Here is an 18,438-nt window from a genome sequence, read left to right as displayed (position 1 = left end):
GGGTGCGCGGACGGCTGTAGCGCCGCCCGGACACAGGTGCGCAGCGGTTCCAGCAGGTTTCTCCGTCCGCCCCCGGCGCTCTGGGAGGCCTCGGGGCTGGGCTCGGACTTTGGGGCGGAGGCGGGGTCCCTCAGCGCCTCGGCGCTCCTCTTCCCTCTCCTGGCCGAGGGCCAAGTCGGGCGGAGCGGGAAGAGCGGCCCTCGCCCCCGCAAGGCCGGAGGGGCCGGAACGAGGGTGAGCTGAGGCTTCCGGGCGACGCGGGCAACGGGCTCGGCTCCGAGGCGCTTCCTGCGGAACCGCACCCGCCACGGCCCAGAGGCTCCCCGGGGCAAAAGGCGCCTCGGCCGCCCAAGCTCCAGGCCCGGTTCTGGCTCCCGGGAGCCGGCGACCTCCACTCACCTCCGCAGGTAGGAGCCGCGATCGGCACTCACCTGCTGACAAGACCCGGGGCTTGCGCGGCCGCGAGGGTGGAGCGGCTCACCTGGGCCAGGTGCGCAGCGGCGACAGCCCCAGCGACGGTGGCAGGTGCAGCCCCGCCCAGCAGCCGGGGCGAGGGCGGACCCAACTGTCCTGCTTCGAGCCTCAGGCTGGTGTTCAAGACGGTCCTGCGCTCGGCCCCCTGGAGCCGCGGCCGCCGCGCCTGGGGGCAGAGGCCAAACCGGCCCGACCAGCCCCGAGAGTCTCGGTGCCCCAGGAACTCCTCGGAAATTCCACCGTCCCCAGGAGCACCTGGTGCGGTTCTGCTCCTCCTCCCAAGCTCTTTGTCTTCCTCTAGGAAGCCTGCCTTGACTCCCGCTCCTAAACCCGAGGTGCAGGGAGGGTAAGACCTCTGTGACCTCTGTAAGGCACCCCTCACTTGGAAGCCCACGGAAAACCAGAGCGGGGCGGAGGCTACCACATTCCGGGCCTCTCCCCGTCACGGCCTCAGTTTCCCAGCTAGCCCTGAGGGCAGACGTAATCGGCCAGAAGCCCAGAAATTAACACAAAGCAGTTTTATTTTATTAGAGAAAACTCTGCTGGTTGAGGGGAGCCAGTGGGGTGGGGCAGGATCTGGGGCCCAGGAAACTGGGCCAGTTTTCCTGTCGAGACGGCGTGAGAAGACAGGACAGGCCTGCACTGTTCCCCCCCCCAACCCCGCCCCAGTTCTCTGGGTGGCAGGGGTCACTCAGAGTTCAAGTCAGGCAGTACCAAGCCTGAGCCCTCACAGGTGGAACAGGCCTCCCAGACCATGGACAGGTGTGCAGCTCACAGACACCCCAAACATACAGGGGCTCCCAGGACCCCCACATATACGTGGGTCTAATTAAAGCCCGCCCACACACACACACAGCCGGGGCTGGGGTGGGCGGTGGTGGCAGCAGCTCTGCAACTTGGCCTCTTGACCGGCTCCGGGCCTGCTCCATGTCTGTGCTCTTGGCCGGAGTCTCTGGTACTTCGGGACTCGGGGCCAGGCCCCGGCAGCCACGCCTCCCCAAGTCTCTGGTGCTTCCTCTTCAGGACTTCATTCTTCACCCACTGAGGCACATCAGGCACAAACCAGCCAGCAATGAGCTTGATGCATAAGGCCACGTGCTGGGAGGGCCAGAGTGGGGAGGTCAGGGTGCGCTGAGCAGGGACTTTAGGGGGCAGGGGCCCAGGGAGGGCTGCAGAGAGCTGCCCCGCCCTGGGGCCTGTCCCCAGTGTTGGCTCACCTCGAAGAGGATGAGGAAGGTCAGACGGACGGCCAGGAGGAACCAGGGCTGCTCAGTGAAGTTGGAGTTCTGAGCGGTGCCACAGTCCCAGCACCTGGGGTGGGGAGCACCTGAGGTCAGGAGTCAGGAGTTCAGAGGGTGCTCACAGGGGATGGGGGTCCAAACCTGCACTCAGTCACATTCTCTGAGCCCTCTGTTTCAACAGGATTCTGGGAGTCCTTGGTGTAGAACACGGACAGGCTGTGGTTGACGTAGCCCGTGAGGCAGCTGGGGGGAGGGGGAGAGGAGTTTGGTGTGGTCCCTTCAGGCTTCTGGGGTGCTGGCTTGTAACCGACCCCTGCCTGGTGGGGGCCATCAGGGTGGGCCACAGTGCAGACCCCCCTCCTTCATCTCTGTACATGGGAGAGGGGCCCCTGGGGGAGGCTGAAGGCCACCACCTGCCTTCCTTGCCAGGGGCCGAGGCTTCCTTGCCAGCCTTCCTGGGGGAGACCTACCCCTGGAGACCTGCCCCCCTGCAGGGCTGGAGGAACTGGATGAGGACAGCATGCAGACCACTAAGGGTCTGCCTTTGGAAGGGGAGCCATTCCAGTATCACTTGCTCAGAAAACAGCTGGTTCTGGGACGTTAATCCCCTACTGGGGTCCCAGTCAGCACTCCCGGGGTCCACTCAGGGTCTGCAGGTTGCTGTGGGAGGGCAGCCCACCCCAGGCAATACTGTTAGCATTGAGCCCTTCCCTGGGGTCCCCTGGGGCTGGGCCATGGTTGGGCCAGTTTCCCAGGGGTCTCTGGACAGGGTCTGTGTGGCGGTGTCCCCTTACTCGACTGCAGGGTGGGCCCCCTGTCGGCACGGGCCATAGCGGTACTTGTACACCACTCGGGGGATGAACTCAGATGTGAAGGCGATGACCATCCCGTCGGCAGTGACGGCCAGCACGCCGATTATCGCCAGCACCTGCAGCCAGGTCCCTGGGCCATGGCAGGGGGTGAGGCCTGCACTGTCTCCCCGCCCCCTGCCCCCCCACCTCTGGTGATCCCCTGAAGCTGGGAGCCTGGATGGTCAAGGGCCTCATCATGTCTCTGCTTGTGGCAGCCGCAGGGCCAGGTCCCTGATGAGGAAGACCTGGGCCAGGGCCAACAGAGAGCAGCCTCCACTCTCCTGCACCCCTCTTCTTGACGTGGACAGGGAGGGGCTCAGGTCTCCGCCCCCCATCTTATGCCTGAGCCTTTCGGCTGCCCCCAGGCCTGCTCCACCTCCTGGGTCCCCTCCCCAGGGCAGACCCCCTTAACCTGGTCCCAAGTCTCCCTCACACTTCTCTCTCCCACTGCCTATGTCCAACGCCACAACTCCTGGCTTCATCCCTGACACCTGTCCACCTCAGCGAGGCCAGTCAAGGTGACTAAGGCCACCTGCTCTCAGTCCCTGTGCCCAGCTGCTGGACCCCTCTCCCTCAGCTCCCTGAGAGTCAAGCCGTTCTGCACGGCCTCCGCAGGGCGGCAGCTGGCCCTTCAATGGGACCCCTGGGGGGGAAAGGCCTGCGAGGTGCCTGCCAGCCCCGCCTCTTCCTGGGGCCTGAGCCCTGCCCCCATGGCTCAGAGCGGTGGTTTCAAGGGGACTGGCGTGGCCCCAGCGCGCCTCGCGGCTCATGCCCCCATGGCTGGAGCGCCCGCCCTCAGGCCGCCCCGTCGGGCCCCTGACTGATGTCCTTGGCCTTGCGGGGCACCAGGCGCCGCTGCACCTGGACCATCTTGATGGCGTCCAGGCGGATCTCCACGAGGTTGCTGAAGAGCGCCAGCAGCAGGGCAAGCGGGAAGGCGGCCACGAAGACGGTGGTGAAGCCCTACTGGATCCCTGGGGGTGGGGGTCGTCACCGTGGGCCCCCGCGCGGTGCCCGCCCCTCCGCCCAGCAGCCCCGCCCTGCGTACTCATCTCCATGAACTCCTCGAACAGGCTGAAGGTGTTGACCGGGTTCAGGCGGTAGTTGCGCCGCCAGTGCCTCAGCTCGGGGTCCTGGGACGTGGCTCGCATCGAGCGACACTTGTGGGCCAGGCATCTGCGAGCGAGGAGGACCGGGTGGGGGACGGGGAGGGGGGCTGAGGACCCCTCGGGACTGCTGGCTCTGGGAGGTGGGGTCCTGTGGGTTCGGGGGCTCCCTGTGGTGCGAGTGGCGCCCCGGGAGGGAGGGTGGTCCTCACGGGCCCAGGTACTCCATGCAGTTGCTGAGCGTTTGTTTCAGACCCATGATGATGGCCACCTGCACGAACAGGTCCGTCATGCAGCCGCTGAGATGGCACTGCGGGGGCAAGGGTGAGAGGTCAGGCACGGGGCCTGGGGGTGACCAGGGGGTTGGGGCAGTTCAGGAAGAGGGCAGTAAGGCCTCCGGACAGACTGACCTCCTCCAGCTTCCACAGCCCTGCCAGGCGCACCAACTTCCCGGGGTTACCGTTGATCCTGGGAAGGGCAGCGAGGCTGAGAGAGGGGGCAGGACAGGAGTGGGAGTCGGGGAGCAGTGGGGCCTGGAGGGGAAGGAAGGAGACCCGCCCCACAGGTGAGCAGAGGCTAACCCAGACAGGCCTGCGTGCGCGCAGGACCGCCGGGGACCTCTCAGCTGTTCACAGGCTCAGGAAAGGCTGTGAGGAGGGGCCTCAGTTTCTCCCCAGGTAACTGTGCACACAGGGCTACTTTGTGTTTAAATCACCTGATTTCCATGATAAAAAAGGTATATTTAACCAAACGTTGGGCTTATTATGCTCAATGGTGAAGTCCTACAAGCACTCCTGTTACTACAGTTCATGACAACTACTATTCCAGAATGGTGTAACTTTGCAAAGGAAAAACTTGTTGTAGAAAATACGATTATATATCTGGGAAACCAAAATAAATCAACTGAACGATTGGGCAGGGAAATCTGAAAAATGCTCAGAGTGGATATAAAATTGATATCAAGCTCAACTCCCTTTTGCTTTCCTAGGTGCAACAAAACCACTGAGAAATGTAGCAGGAGGACATATCTGTCGCAGATAGCGGCAGAAACTATAAAACAGAGTGAAATTCACAGGAAATACGGGGGACCCATAAGAAGAAAACTATAACACAGCTAAAGAACATTAAAACAAGACTTGAATAGAGGAAACTTGTTCTTCGATAGAAAAACTTACGCTTGTATTTTTGTGACAGGTGGAATGTCAGGCCCCCAAAGATACCACATCCTAATTCCTGGAACCTGTGAATATGTTATCTGACATGGCAGGTGGTATTAAGGTTGCTAATCAGCTGACCTTAAAATGGAGAGAGAATCCTGGGTTATCTGGGTGTGCCCACTGTAATCACCAGAGTCCTTAAATGAGTAAGAGGGAGAGCCAGAGAGATGGCAGGATGAGAAGGACCCAGCCTGACACCACTGGCTTTGCAGACACAGGACGGAGCGGGCCAGGCAGCCTCTAGAAGCTGAAAAAAACAAGAGTGTGGGCTCTCCCTGAGGGCCTGCAGACAGAACACAGCCCTGCTAACACCCTGATTTTAGCCCAGTGAGACCCATTTTGGACTCTTGGCCTCGAGAACTGTATGTAACGTGTGTTGTTTAAAGCCACTAAGTTGTGGTCAGCAACAGAAAATTAATACAGTATCTATGTCAGTTCTCCCTAAAAGAATGTATAATTTCACTGCAGTCTTAAGCTAAATCCCACAGAATTTTGATGGAGTTTGACAAACATTATTTTAAAGTTCACCTAGAAGAATAAACACGTAAATAACTACAAAAAAGGAAAAGTGAAAAAGAGAAAAAGAAAATTAACGCCAGACCTATCTGACAGGAAAGCATTACAGTAGTAATGACACAGAAATGTACTAGACCAGAGTCGTCAGAATCCACGGAGCGCCAAAACAGTCAAGTGCATGATGGAACTAGACCAGAGTCATCAGAATCCACGGAGCGCCAAAACAGTCAAGTGCATGATGGAACTAGACCAGAGTCATCAGAATCCACGGAGCGCCAAAACAGTCAAGTGCATGATGGAACTTACTGTGTGACAGAAGGGTGGTGGTGGCGATGGAACAGTCAACAAATGGTTTGGGGACAACTGGCTGTCACTTGGAAAACAACAAAACAGGCTTCCCTCCTTTGCCGCCTGCAGCAAAACAAATTCCTTGTGAATCAAAGATTTAAATGTTTAAAATGTTGAAACCATAAGCATCTAAGGGAAATCACAGCTGAACGTTTTTTTTGTTTTGCTCCGGACGCGAGGCTCAGTGGCCATGGCTCACGGGCCCAGCCACTCCGCGGCATGTGGGATCCTCCCGGACCGGGGCACGAACTCGCGTCCCCTGCGTTGGCAGGCGGACTCTGAACCACTGCACCACCAGGGAAGCCCCTGAACATGTTTTTAATGTTGAGGAGGGGAGGCCTTTTTGAGCACGGCATGAAAAACAGGAACTATAAACAGACACACTGATAACCTTCGTGACGAAACAGGAACCGCCTCCAGAGAAACACGAGTGGCTGCACAGGCTCCTGCCCTCTCCTCCCAGGGATGCCACATGCAGGGCCAGTACACGAAAGGCGCCAGACTCAGGCTTCCATCTGCCCCACCGCCTGCTGACTGTGCGACTTAACCTTTCTGTGCCTCGGTCTACTCATCTGTGAAATGGGGTTTAGAGAGTCCCTACCCCATAGGGCTGTTGTGCAGATTAGAGCTGATGAATGTGAGGCCCTTAGGATAGAACGGGTGAGTGTCAGCAGACGTGAGTTATTATAAAGACATATCCCATCCCGCCAGGGAAAACCTACTCAGTCCTTCGTTCTTCAGTATGAACGGACAGCTACAAATCTTCAGGCTCGAGGAAAACCAGCTGTACAAAAGAGAAGGACTACGATAAAGGAACAGGAAGATGGACCCTTTAGGAAATGAGATAATGAGGAAACAGATGAGAACTTAAGGGGAAAAAAGAACATTGATATCCTCAAGAAAGTACTGTATCTGTGGAAACAAGAAAAGGACACTTTAAAAAAATAAAAGGATAAAAAAATAAAAACCCTCTTGGAAATTAAGACTTTAACTGTTAAACTTAAAAAAAGAAAACAGGGACTTCCCTAGTGGTCCAGTGGCTAAGACTCCACATTCCCAATGCAGGGGGCCTGGGTTCAATCCCTGGTCAGGGAACTAGATCCCACATGCCGCAACTAAGAGTTCGCATGCTGCAACTAAAGATCCCACGTGCCACAACTAAAACCCAGTGCAGCCAAATAAATAAATAAACAAACATTAAAAAAAAAAAGGCAAAAAGACAAAGTGAAGGATATCTTTCCAGATGTGGAATGTAAAGACACAGAGATGGAATATATGAGAGAAAAAGATAAGAAACCCAAGAGGACCAGGCGTTCCATAGACAGCAGAGGGGAAAAAAATATTTTTAAAAACCTAAGGAAAAAAACCAAAAAAAACTAAAAATAAAACTACCACCTGAACCAACAATCCCACTACTGGGCATATACCCAGAGAAAACCACAATTCAAAAAAGCACATGCACCCCAATGTTCACAGCAGCACTATTTACAATAGCCAGGACACGGAAGCAACCTAAATGTCCATCAACAGAGGAATGGATAAAGAAGATGTGGTACATACATACAATGGAAAAGTACTCAGCCATAAAAAGGAATGAAATGCGGTCATTTGTGGAGACGTGGATGGACCTAGAGAGTGGCACACAGAGTGAAGTAAGTCAGAAAGAGAAAAACATCATATGATAACACATATATGTGGAATCTAGAAAAATGGTATAGGTGATCTTATATGCAAAGCAGAAACAGAGACACAGACGTAGAGAACAAATGTATGGATACCAAGGGGGAAAGGGGTGGGGTGGGAGAAACTGGGAGACCGGGACTGACACATACGCACTATCGACACTATGTATAAAATAGACAGCTGATGGGAACATACTGCAGAGCACAGGGAACTCTACCCAATGCACTGTGGTGACCTAAATGGGAGGGAAGTCCAAAAGGGACGGGGTATCTGTATGTGTATGGCTGATTCATTTTGTTGTGCAGTGGAGGCTAACACAACATTGTAAACCAACCATATACTCCAATAAAAATTAAAAACAACCTAAGGAAAAACAGAAGAAAACGTAGTGAGCCTAAGCAGGACACGGGCTGTTTCATCGGAAGGTGCCAACAATTGCCCAGCACAGTGCGTGAAGAAAAGACCCACCCTAGATTGTTCCCCTGTTTAAAGAGAAGATCCTAAAGCTTCTAGGTCAACTAGGAAGAAACAAAAATCAGATTTTCTGCACATTTCTTATCATCCATTTTGCATGTTCAAAGACAACGGAGCAATGTCTTTAAAGTTCTAGAAGGGAAAAGTGTTTTGAAGTTAGATTTCTATACCCAGCCATGTCAATCTTGTGCAACAGTAGAACATGACACCTTTAGACATACATGAATTCAGAGAGTTTACCTCTCCGATATACCTTCTCAAAATAAATGAAAGCAAAAATCAAGAAAGAAGGAGGCTTGGGAGTCCAGGAAATGATGGTCCTAACCCAGGAAAGCAGCAGATTGAAGTCCCAGGGAGACAGGTATGCAGGAGGCACAGAGCGCCACCAGCCCAGTGTGGGGAGAATGGAGGGTCTCTGGGAGAAAAGAGACTCCATGCGATAGGCAGTTTGACATGGAGAGGCTGGATAACCTTGATAAGATAAAGACATGCAAGGAGGAAAAAAGGCAATTAAAAACAACAGGAAAAATAAAGAGCTGCACAACAAAGAAACGGTCAGATAAGAAGCACAGTAAAATGTGACATGATGAGTCAGAAGAGAATCCACTTGACCTTGATGTTATAAAAATGCTCAGATGATATGAACAACTTATAGGAAAAGAAACGTAATGGCCAAAGAATATCTGGAAAGATGCTGGATTCTCACTAATAGGTTTTAATAACGCACCCTTAAGGTCTTTGTTCATCGGGCCAACGTGGAGTGTGCAGTCGCGCACACAGTGTGTGGCTCTGTGAGTCAGCACAGCATTTTGGGGGGTGCTTTAGCAACGCCTCCCAATTTAAATGTGCACTGCCGACTCCCAGTTAAAACGGCTGTGGCCGCCCACACCCACTGCCAGGCATCACCCCGGAGGTGGAGGGGAACTGGGGAGGCCTGCGGCCCACTTGAGACATCAGGCTGGATCTAAGCCTGCAGGGAAGACGTCTGAATAGCAACACAACCCTGCCCAGAGCCTGGAACACCCCAGGACTTGGGCACCTCTGGTAGCTTGGGAGCACCCACTGGGTGGGAGGCAGGCCCGGCTGAACCTCTGGGCCTCCTATCCAACCCCTAATCCACCCCCCCACACACACAAGAGACACACACACAAGAAGACAAAGACATTTCTAGGGGGTTGAACAGCCAAAGATTCAGATCGCAGGGTTGGGCCAATGGACACTGAGACCCCACAGTGTCCCTTCCCCAGCTGGGCTCCCAGCATACTGACGGGCATCCTTCTGCCTCCAGGCAGGAGACCAGGGATTCCCCTTCAGGAACCGACACAGCAAGAGGTCCCGACAGGAGACACATAGTCCAGAGCAAAGCCACTGGCACACGCCTTTCTCAATTACGGACAGGTGGCCAAGAATAAAAGACATCTAAGGCGGGGGCGGGGGGTCTCTAACACCAGAATCAGAGACCAATCAAAGAAAGAGCATCAAAGAAACTCGAAAGGAACAGAAGAAATGCCAGAGTAGAAGGGAAAAAGAGAGGCCACATCCTCAGAAAAGCAAAGCCCTGGTGTCCAGGTGACATGAAGAGGGGGCTGTGAAGAATCTGCACATGTCAAAAGGAGTGCTCTGAAATTGAGAACATAAGCAGAAGTGAAGCGTTCAGTAGAAGGGTTGGAAAACAGCTGAGAAAAACTCCAAGAAACTGGAACAGAATGGGAGAAAAAAAGCCAAGAAAAGTAGATGATCAATTCAGAAGGTCCAATTTCCAAACAAAAAGAATTCCTCAGAAGGGAGGAGAGGGAGCTGAAGCAGGAGACTATCAGGTACATGAGAAAATCTCTCAAAACTGAAGGCCCTGAGGCTCCAGGCCCAGTGAGTACCCGGTAATTTCTTTCCATTTGACCAGCACTGATTCTGCACGCGTGGCCGGCTGCAGGAGCTGAGCATTCAGCAAAGGACAAGCGCCCTACCCTCCGCCCTGGGGAGCTGCCATTTCTGAGAGAGACAGTGAACACATAAATGTGCGTCACGTCCTGGGTGGCGACGGCTATGGAGGGGGAGCAAGGGAAGAGCAGAGTCTGAGGGACCAGGGTTCGGGGCCAGGCGACGTTCCGAGGTCAGCAGGAGAGCAAAGGTCAGCGCCAGGAGGCAGTGAGAGTACCGGGGAGGCAGAAGCGCGAGGCGGGAGAACCAGAAACCAGGTTCGCCGATGAGAAGACTTCCGGAAAGAACTGTGACAGCATGTTTGTGTGATGGTGGAAATCAGCCGGCAGAGAGAGGAAAGCTGGCGTGTGGAGGAGAGAGATGTGAATTACCGAAGCACGTCGACTGAAAAAGACCCACCAAGTCACACGGCTGAGAAATTCCAGAAGACGGGGGACAGTGAGAAGATGCACAGAGAGTTGGAAGAACACTAACGCCAGACTTGCGGAACAGAACGCTGGAAGCCGGAAACCAAAATACCCTTCGGAAGTCTGAGGAAAACCATATCCAACTTAGAACTCTCTCCAGCAGACGCTCAGTCAGGCCCCCAATAAAGAGGAAACTCAGCACATATGATTTCCCATGTACCCTTTCACAGGAAGCCACTGGAAAACTTGGGATCCTACACGGCAGAGAGTGAGGGGCTTCCCAGGATGAAAGGGCCAAGCACAGCCCCAAGAGAAGGGGACAGATGCCACGAGGGCGTCTCCAAGGACCTCATGATGTCTTTGAACATACTGGCAGGAGTTGGTTTCTTCTAAAGTTCTTCTAGAGGGACTTCCCTGGTGGCGCAGTGGTTAAAAATCCACCCGCCAGTGCCGGGGACACGGGTTTGAGCCCTGGTCCGGGAAGATCCCACATGCCATGGAGCAACTAAGCCCGTGCGCCACAACTACTGAGCCTGCGCTCTAGAGCCCACGAGCCACAACTACCGAGCCCGTGTGCCGCAACTACTGAAGCCCGCACGCCTAGAGCCCGTGCTCAGCAACAAGAGAAGCCACCGCAATGAGAAATGAGAAGCCCGGGTACCTCAACAAAGAGTAGCCCCCACTCGCCACAACTAGAGAAAGCCCGCACGCAGCATTGAAGACCCAACGCAGCCAAAAATAAATAAATAACTGAATAAATAAATTTTGCAAATAAATAAAGTTCTGCTAGAGAGTTTGGGATTAATTGGCAGTATATGTGTAACTTACAACATTTGAACAAACATAGAGAACACATAGAGGAATTATTTTCTTCAGAAAAGACAAGAAAAGATATGTTGATTGAACGAAAACTGCTCATTTCATTAATTAGGAAGGTGCGGGGAAGTGTGTGCATGTGCACGTGCATGTGTGTTACATGGGATGCCCACTGCAGCTTTATTTATAAACCTCAAAACTGGAATTAACCCGAATGTCCACCAACTGAAGTGGTTAAATAAATTCAAGGGCATCCCACAAAAGAACGCCCATAGTATGTTTTTAAAAGCAAAGCCTTACCGCCCATGCAGACATGGAAAACGACCCTACACACCCCTGTCCCGCTCATTCCCTGACTCCTCCCCACCCTCAGTCCCTCCCTTTCACGACCCCGCCCTAACCCCGCCCCTTCCGTGACCTCCGCCACCCCGGTCCTGCCCCTTCCCTGACCCCCCAGTCCCGTCCCTTGCCTGACTCCGCCCCACCTGATCTGGCTGGCTTCGAAATGGGCAAACCCGCTCAGGAAGATGATGAGGCCCACCACCGCGGCGGGCACCAGCATGTAGGTGTACCAGCCGAGCCAGGCGAAGTACAGCGCCACCTTCTCACCGAAGTAGTTCCTAGGGGCACAGCCGTCCCGTCAGGGCCACTCCCAGCAGGGGTGACCGTCCACCGCCAACGCCGGGGTGAGGCATGCCACATGCGGGGCGGGCAAGGAGCGTCTGTACTGAGGGCATCTAAACGTGTGTCTAAATGGGAGTCCGCACAGCAGTTTGCTGGAGGCGTGGGTATAACCGCGGGGGGCGCAGCCTGCCTGCGGGGGCGCAGGTGTGTCCGCGGGGGGCAGTAGTACCTGATGTCACCAATTGGCTGCTCTTGGAACATGTTTCTCCACCAGGCCCATTTCTTCTTTAGGTCTTCCTCCCCCTGAGCACAGGCGACAGACAGTGAGAGCTTCTTGCCTCAGGTCCTGCCCTCAGGTCCTCTCCCAGCCGGCCCACCACTCACCTTGTGTAGGGGAAACACGGCCTCAAAGACCCCATCCTTCACCAAATCCTGGAGCGTGTCTGGTGGTCACAGGGATTCTCGGGTCAGAAGGGAGTGAGGGGTGAGGGAGGACCCTGTCCCGTTCTCCCCGTGTGACTGCCCCTCCTGGTGGGCTGCTGCCATCCAGTCCTTACCACCAGCTGCCATCTTGCTGTTCAGCACAAAGTTGACAATTTGGATTCTGGAACACAAGAGCTGGCTCAGGATGGCCCTCTACTGGCCAGGTCCTCTGTGTCCTAGCAGAGCCCCCAGACCACCTGACCAGAGCCCAGAATCCAGGACTCCTCTGGGAGCCCACCTCCTTAAATCCTCCCAGGGCCTAGCTGTGCCATGGTTCCAAGGTGGGCCTCCCTCAGGGTGGTCTCTCTCTTCCCAGGGCCCCGATGCTCAGCCCTGCAGTAGTCTCTCCCAGGTCCCTCCCAGACCTCCCACCTCCAATCACCTGTCCCACCTGGAGCCCCCACACGTCGAGAGCACACTCTTTATGTGCACAAATCCTCTTTGCACCCCTGTGAGCCATTTTGCCTATGGGGCGACTGAAGCTCAGAGAGAGTGAGTAATTTGGTCAAGGCCACACAGCCAGGAAGCGGCACATTCGGGCATCTGACTATACAGTCCCCCTGAGTGTCCAGGGGACTCCCCACAGCCTGCTCCTCTCAGGCCCCATCAAGATGCCTCTATTCATGTGTCCTCCCAAGACCGGCCAGTCCTTCTGTGTTCACAGGAAGCCCCCCTCCACTGCCTCGTATCCAAATTCCAGGAGTGTTCTTCACTAGTCTCCCTGATCGGGCCCCAGATGAGTTCAGGGGGCCGGGGCTGGAGCCAGGAAGATGATGGAGGAGGGCTGTGGGGAGGGCAGGTGGGCTGGCTTGGAGGCCTAGAGGATCGGGGTGGGGAGAAGCAGGTGCTTGGAGAGAGAGGAGGTGTTGGATGCCTGGGAAGCAGGGGATAGATGTCCAGGGAGGGGCATTTGGTCTGGAGGAAAGAAGTCAGGATGTGAATCCAGGGAGATGACCTCAGAGCCTAGGAGGGACAGCTGGGAGGATCCTCTCAGCCTCTCCAAATTCTGCCCACCCTTTAAGGCTGGTTTCTATTCTGCATCTGGGGGACATAGTCACATGTAACCTTCAAACACTCCGAGAGGTGAGAACTGTCATTTTCCCGTATTACAGACATGGAAACTGACGCACAGACCCTTGCCCCCTGGGCCCTCCACCCTGGGACCACTCCTGGGAGCCTTGCTGCCTGTCTGGACCGGCATGTGGGTGGGCAGGGGTCCTCCTGGCCCCACTCTGGGCCAGCCTCTCACCTGGTGGTGGCTGGGATGGAAGTTGGCCTGGCCAGCTCCCCTCCGGGGGCGGTAGCCTCGGGCTCCATGAGAAGTCTGCGGTACCGGTCAAAGACCCGGTTGTCAGCTCGGATCCCAAAGAACACCTTCGCCTGGTCCTCCCTCGCCTGAGGGTGGGGGACAGCATGGGACCCTCTACTCCACATTGGGACCCTCCCCTTCATCCAAAGCCAATGGCCTATCCCCTCGTATCCTTCTCCTGCACGAGGCCTCAGCCCACCTCCCCAGACACCTCCCCGGGATCCGCCCAGTCCCACGTGACCCCTGCGCCCAGGCGAGGCCCTCGGCCCGCCCACCCTGTAGCAGAAGCCCTTCCTCTCGAGCTCTTCCAGGAACTGCTGCTGCCGCTGGACCTGCCTGGGGTTTCTCTGGGTGCAGTGATCAGCCACAACGACATAGTCCCATGGCTCGGAGGCCTCAGTCTAGAAGCAAGAGGTGTGGGGACTGGGACTGGGGACCAGGGCGGGCCAGGTGCGGGCCATGGGGCAGTAGGTGGGACCAAGCCCAGGAGAGACTCAAGCAGAGACTCACCTCAGTGGTATTGATGTCCATCTGCAGGGGGCTGTCCCCTTCGGTCCCCACCAGGATCCGGAGGCTCTCTTCTCCCTGGGGGTGAAGAGCAGACGGAGGATGGGGCTCATTGCAGCAGACAAGCACCTCCTGGGCTGGGTGCTCTGGTAGCAAAGGGGTAGTTCCGGGTGGGGCTAAGTGCGTGCACCGAGGCTACAGCACAAGCGGCCGGCAGAGGCTGGTTTGGAAATCTATACAAAGAGCTCCCAGAATTCATAAGAAAAGGCAGACAGCCCAGTTTAAAGTGGGCACACTTCACAAAAGAGGGGCACTCAGAAGCTGAAACCATGGAGCTAGGGAACCATCTGGAAACGCAGGCCAGGTGACCAAGAGGCACCACCTTCCACCATTTGGTAGCCAACATTTTACGGCCAGACAGCTCTAAAAACACAGGTGTGGGAGTTCCCTGGCTGTCTAGTGTTTAGGATGCAGTGCTTTCACAGCCGTGGCCCAGGTTCAATCCCTGGTCGGGGAACTGAGATCCCCAATGCCGCTTGGTGCGCCCCCCCCAAAAAAAAAGCCTGGGTGGGACTTCCCTGGTGGTCCAGTGGCTAAGCCTCCACGCTCCCAGTGCAGGGGGCCCGGGTCCGATCCCTGCTCCGGGAACTAGATCCCACATGCATGCCACAACTAAATCCCACATGCCGCAATGAAGATCCCATCTGCTGCAGCTAAGACCCAGAGCAGCCAAAATAAATAATAAATAAATAAATATTAAAAAAAAAAAAGCCCGGGTGATCTATAAAAATATTGAATGTAATATAATATTGTAAATCACCTGAAACTACTATAATGTTGTAAGTCAACTATACGTCAAAAAAAAAAAAAGCCCGGTGACTCAGCAGAATCCCCATGTGTTGCTGTGGCTCACACATTGGTGCTGGAACTTGGGAAACTAAGTTGACCGTCCCAGACACTACACCCCGGGCCAGCCACCTTTGGAGACAGACAAGGGTGCTCACAGCAGCACATTTCATATCAGAATTGTGGAAATAACCCAAATTCCCATCGGTAGGCAGATGGATGAAAACACTGTGCCATGAGCACACACAACAGGAACATGAGGGCCACCGCTGCACGCAGGGCGTTGGGGACCAGTGTGACACGGTACTGAGTTTCCTAAAAGTAAGTCCAGTGAGAACTGTGCAGGAGCGACTGCTGCAGGCACGTCCCGGACAGACGGACGGACACTAAAACCAGCGGGCAGAACCTTAAGGGGGAAGCGGATGGTGCCGAGCCCCTGAGTCTCCCCGATTCTTTGTTAACTGTTGCGGCAGCATTAACAAACCTCACACATCCTATGCTGCTGCCTCCGGAGGATGGTGCAGACTCCGCCCTCTCGAGGGTGGGCTGGACTCAGTGACTAATGAAGGAAGCGTGAAAGGGAAAAAGAGGCACCCTACAGAGGAGAAACCTGGCAGGTGCCCCCCACCCAGGTGATGAAGGTCAAGGTCACGGTGATGTAACTGAGATGTCGGGGACCTCCTGACAGCATGTGATGCGATAGTACGTGATCCCACCCTAAAACCCCTATAGTCCCATCTCAGCAGAAGACGCCGGAGGCCCTTTCACCTGAGCCCGAGTGAGCGGACCCCAGAGGCAGGCGGCCAAGGACGAGGCGGGACGGAGGGACCATCACAGACAGGAGGGGCCGTGGAGACGTGGCGATGATGCCGTGGCGGGTCCCGCACGAGCCGGGAACAGGAGAGGACACGCACGGAAAAGCCGGTGACGTGAGTCAAGGCGGCCGTGTTGGGCTCTTCGCTTTGACCAGCGCCCCAGGCGACGGGGCACGGGGGACCCTGCACCGTCTTTGTGACTCTTTACGAAAACTCACAGACCTGTAAAAACTGCACAAGTGGAGTGGAGGGTTCTGGGATTGGCATCCAGGTTGGTGGGGGGGCGGGGCGGGGAGTGGAGGGGGGTCTTTAGGCTTCATTTACTCCCAGTGAGCAAACAGCAGGTTCTGACTTGCCCGCCTTAGGGGCTAAGTGTCATGTTGGACAAATTCGTAAGTGAAACGGATCCTCACGTGCTTGACTTCAGACCCAAGATGAGGGCTCGCCCCACCTCTCCCCAGGCCCGGGACCTCCTGCAGGAGGACCCTTCGAGGGTCCCTGGTGGACAGTCCCACAGAGGCTGAAAGGAGAGACTCCCTCACATGAGCACCGGCCTGAGGCTGAAGAACGGGAAGACAGGACCCCAGCACGGGGAGGGACGGCACAGGGAAGCCACCCTGGCAGGAGGCAGCAGGAGGGAGCCTGGGGAAGACTGCCCGTGAGGGACCCGCCAAGACGACAGCGGGAGGCTGGCCCTCAGGCGGCGCCAGAACTGAGCTGCTGGACTTGGTGCAGCTCTGGGGTCCCAGACAGCCCTCCCTCCCCAGAGACATCACACAGCTTTGGGACATTACCCAGAGCCTCTTGGAAAAGGGGAACGCAACCTTCCCTGGAGGATGGTGTGTGATCTGGACCAGAGGTGTCCTGCGGGCACTGACCCCCACCATTGATTCGGGCCACTGGACAGGGAGACACCCCCCACCGAGGGCAAAGGTACATGCACCCCTCAGGGTTGCCCTGGTCACCCCTGGGCAATGGGCGAGCAGTCACAGGAGCGGCCAGGTCTGAGTGCCCCCTGCCCAGCCCTGGTCTAGCCACCCCACACCCCACAGCCGCAAAGGGACCAGGTCCTGAGCATCAGCTTCCTGTATACTCTGGGCTCCCCAGCCCCATCCCCAGGCCACCTGCCACATGCAAGGCCCCTCTCTGGGCCGTGGTCACAGACACAGCCTCCAGCATCAGGCTGTCCATCTGTCCACCTGTCCTCCAGGGAAAGAGGCCTTCACAGATGGGAACCAGGTCCACCTGAAGTCACCCCCACGTCCAGCCAACCAGACTGCTTGGTGCACCCGAAGTGAGGTGTCTGGGGCCCCTGCGTCCCTGTCTATCAGACCCCACCCCCAGGAAGCCATGTGTGCCCATCAGGCTCCCAATCCCCAGGGCTCCTGCAGGGTTCCTACAGGGGCTACCCTGGCACTCTTGGCCTCAGGGATCCCAGCCCTGCCATGTGCAGACCCCCAGCAAGTCCCTGCACTTGGACGGGGGGCAGGCTCTGGGCACCCGGCTCTCTGTTGTCCTCCCTTCGGCCTTCCAGCCCCCACCCCTGCAGGCCATGCACCCAGGGCTTGGTACAGACTGGAGTCCCAGCGGGCTCACCCGCTGGCTCCGCAAGAGGAAACTTCTTATGATGCTGCAGCTCCTGGGAGACCTTCCCAGCCTTGGGAGCCAGAGCTGGGCGAGTCCTGCCCCTGTCTGTCCCTTCCCAGGCCAGCCTCCAGGTCACCGGAGAGGCGAATGCGACTGCCACCCAGCTCCCAGCAGTCCTGGCCCTGCGGGCTACGGGGAGCACCCGTGTGACACCACCCCAGCTGCATGTGGCACACGTGGGCCTCCGTCACTCTCCACGGCCCGTCTCACGCCCAGGGTCACACCACAGCCCTGCCGGCACTCCGCACCCTCCTGCCCCACTGCCCAGCATGAACAGGGAGAGGCCCGCCCTCGCTCGTCCGGCCTCTGACCCCACCCCCCCAGTGGATGCCCCACCTGCTGGCTCTGCTTCCTCATCTTCCCTTCCCAGCCCCCTTCCCCTGGCCGTACCCCCTCGCATGTGGGATCTTAGTTCCCCAACCAGGGATCGAACCCGCACCCCCTGCAGTGGAAGCGAGGAGTCCTATAGCCACTGGACCGCCGGGGAAGCCCCTGCTTCCTCCTCTGACTCATCTTCCGAGTCCTGTCATCTGCCTACCCACTCCCTTCTGCCATCCCTCTGTCTCATGTGTCCGGTCATCCACCCCCAGACACAGCTTGCTCTGTGTGCAGCCCTCACGGCGGGTGCGTAGTGTAAGTGGACACGGGCCCGGAGAGCAGGTGCCTACTTGGCAGGGGAGCTTGCCCTTGTGGTGTGGACAGGCCCCGAGGGGCAGCGGGCAACTGGTGTCCAGGGGCTCAGTGCTACCTCCCAGGGACTCGGTACTCAGCACTTCAGCTCTGCAGAAGCATAAAGGGCAAGAAGGGAGCTGCCGGGAGGTGAGACTGGGGGTTAGCAGAAGCCAGACCAGAGGGCCTCTCAGCGGCTGGGGAGCCTGGACTTCAGCTGGGGGCAGCAGGGAGCCATGGAAGGGACTGGAGCAGGGAAGGGTGTGCTCAGATCCAGCTGGGGCCACAGAGTTCTCTGCCGTGTGCATCAGTCTTTCTCCAAGGGTTGATTCTCTTGCCTCAGTCAAACCAGGGGCTTCCTCCCCACCCACTCTTGCCAGCCCCGCCTCCCTTCCACCCCAGCACAGGGCTGGCATGGGAGGAAGGGGCAGCCAGGGGAGCTCGGGGTCAGGCCAGCGTATGCCCAC

The 18,438-nt window shown here is 56.7% G+C and overlaps 1 protein-coding gene across 1 annotated transcript; it reads right to left on the bottom strand.

Annotated features, from left to right (window-relative positions):
* Positions 1–744: 744 nt before the first annotated feature.
* ANO9 (anoctamin 9) lies at positions 745–17,596 on the bottom strand. Its single transcript, XM_073809460.1, is given in 19 exon segments — positions 745–1,572; positions 1,692–1,785; positions 1,857–1,958; positions 2,510–2,657; positions 3,388–3,540; positions 3,615–3,742; positions 3,885–3,982; positions 4,083–4,205; positions 5,712–5,816; positions 6,145–6,320; positions 8,638–8,699; positions 11,557–11,691; positions 11,925–11,998; positions 12,080–12,138; positions 12,253–12,299; positions 13,428–13,573; positions 13,763–13,888; positions 13,998–14,072; positions 15,325–17,596. Coding segments are annotated over 19 exon segments (2,133 nt in total). The 5' UTR covers positions 15,334–17,596; the 3' UTR covers positions 745–1,299.
* Positions 17,597–18,438: the final 842 nt, after the last annotated feature.

Source organism: Tursiops truncatus, chromosome 8 (genome assembly GCF_011762595.2).
Source record: "Tursiops truncatus isolate mTurTru1 chromosome 8, mTurTru1.mat.Y, whole genome shotgun sequence".
NCBI lineage: Eukaryota > Metazoa > Chordata > Mammalia > Artiodactyla > Delphinidae > Tursiops > Tursiops truncatus.
The sequence above is the reverse complement of the archived record's forward strand: the minus strand, read 5'-3'. Positions and strand labels throughout refer to the sequence as shown.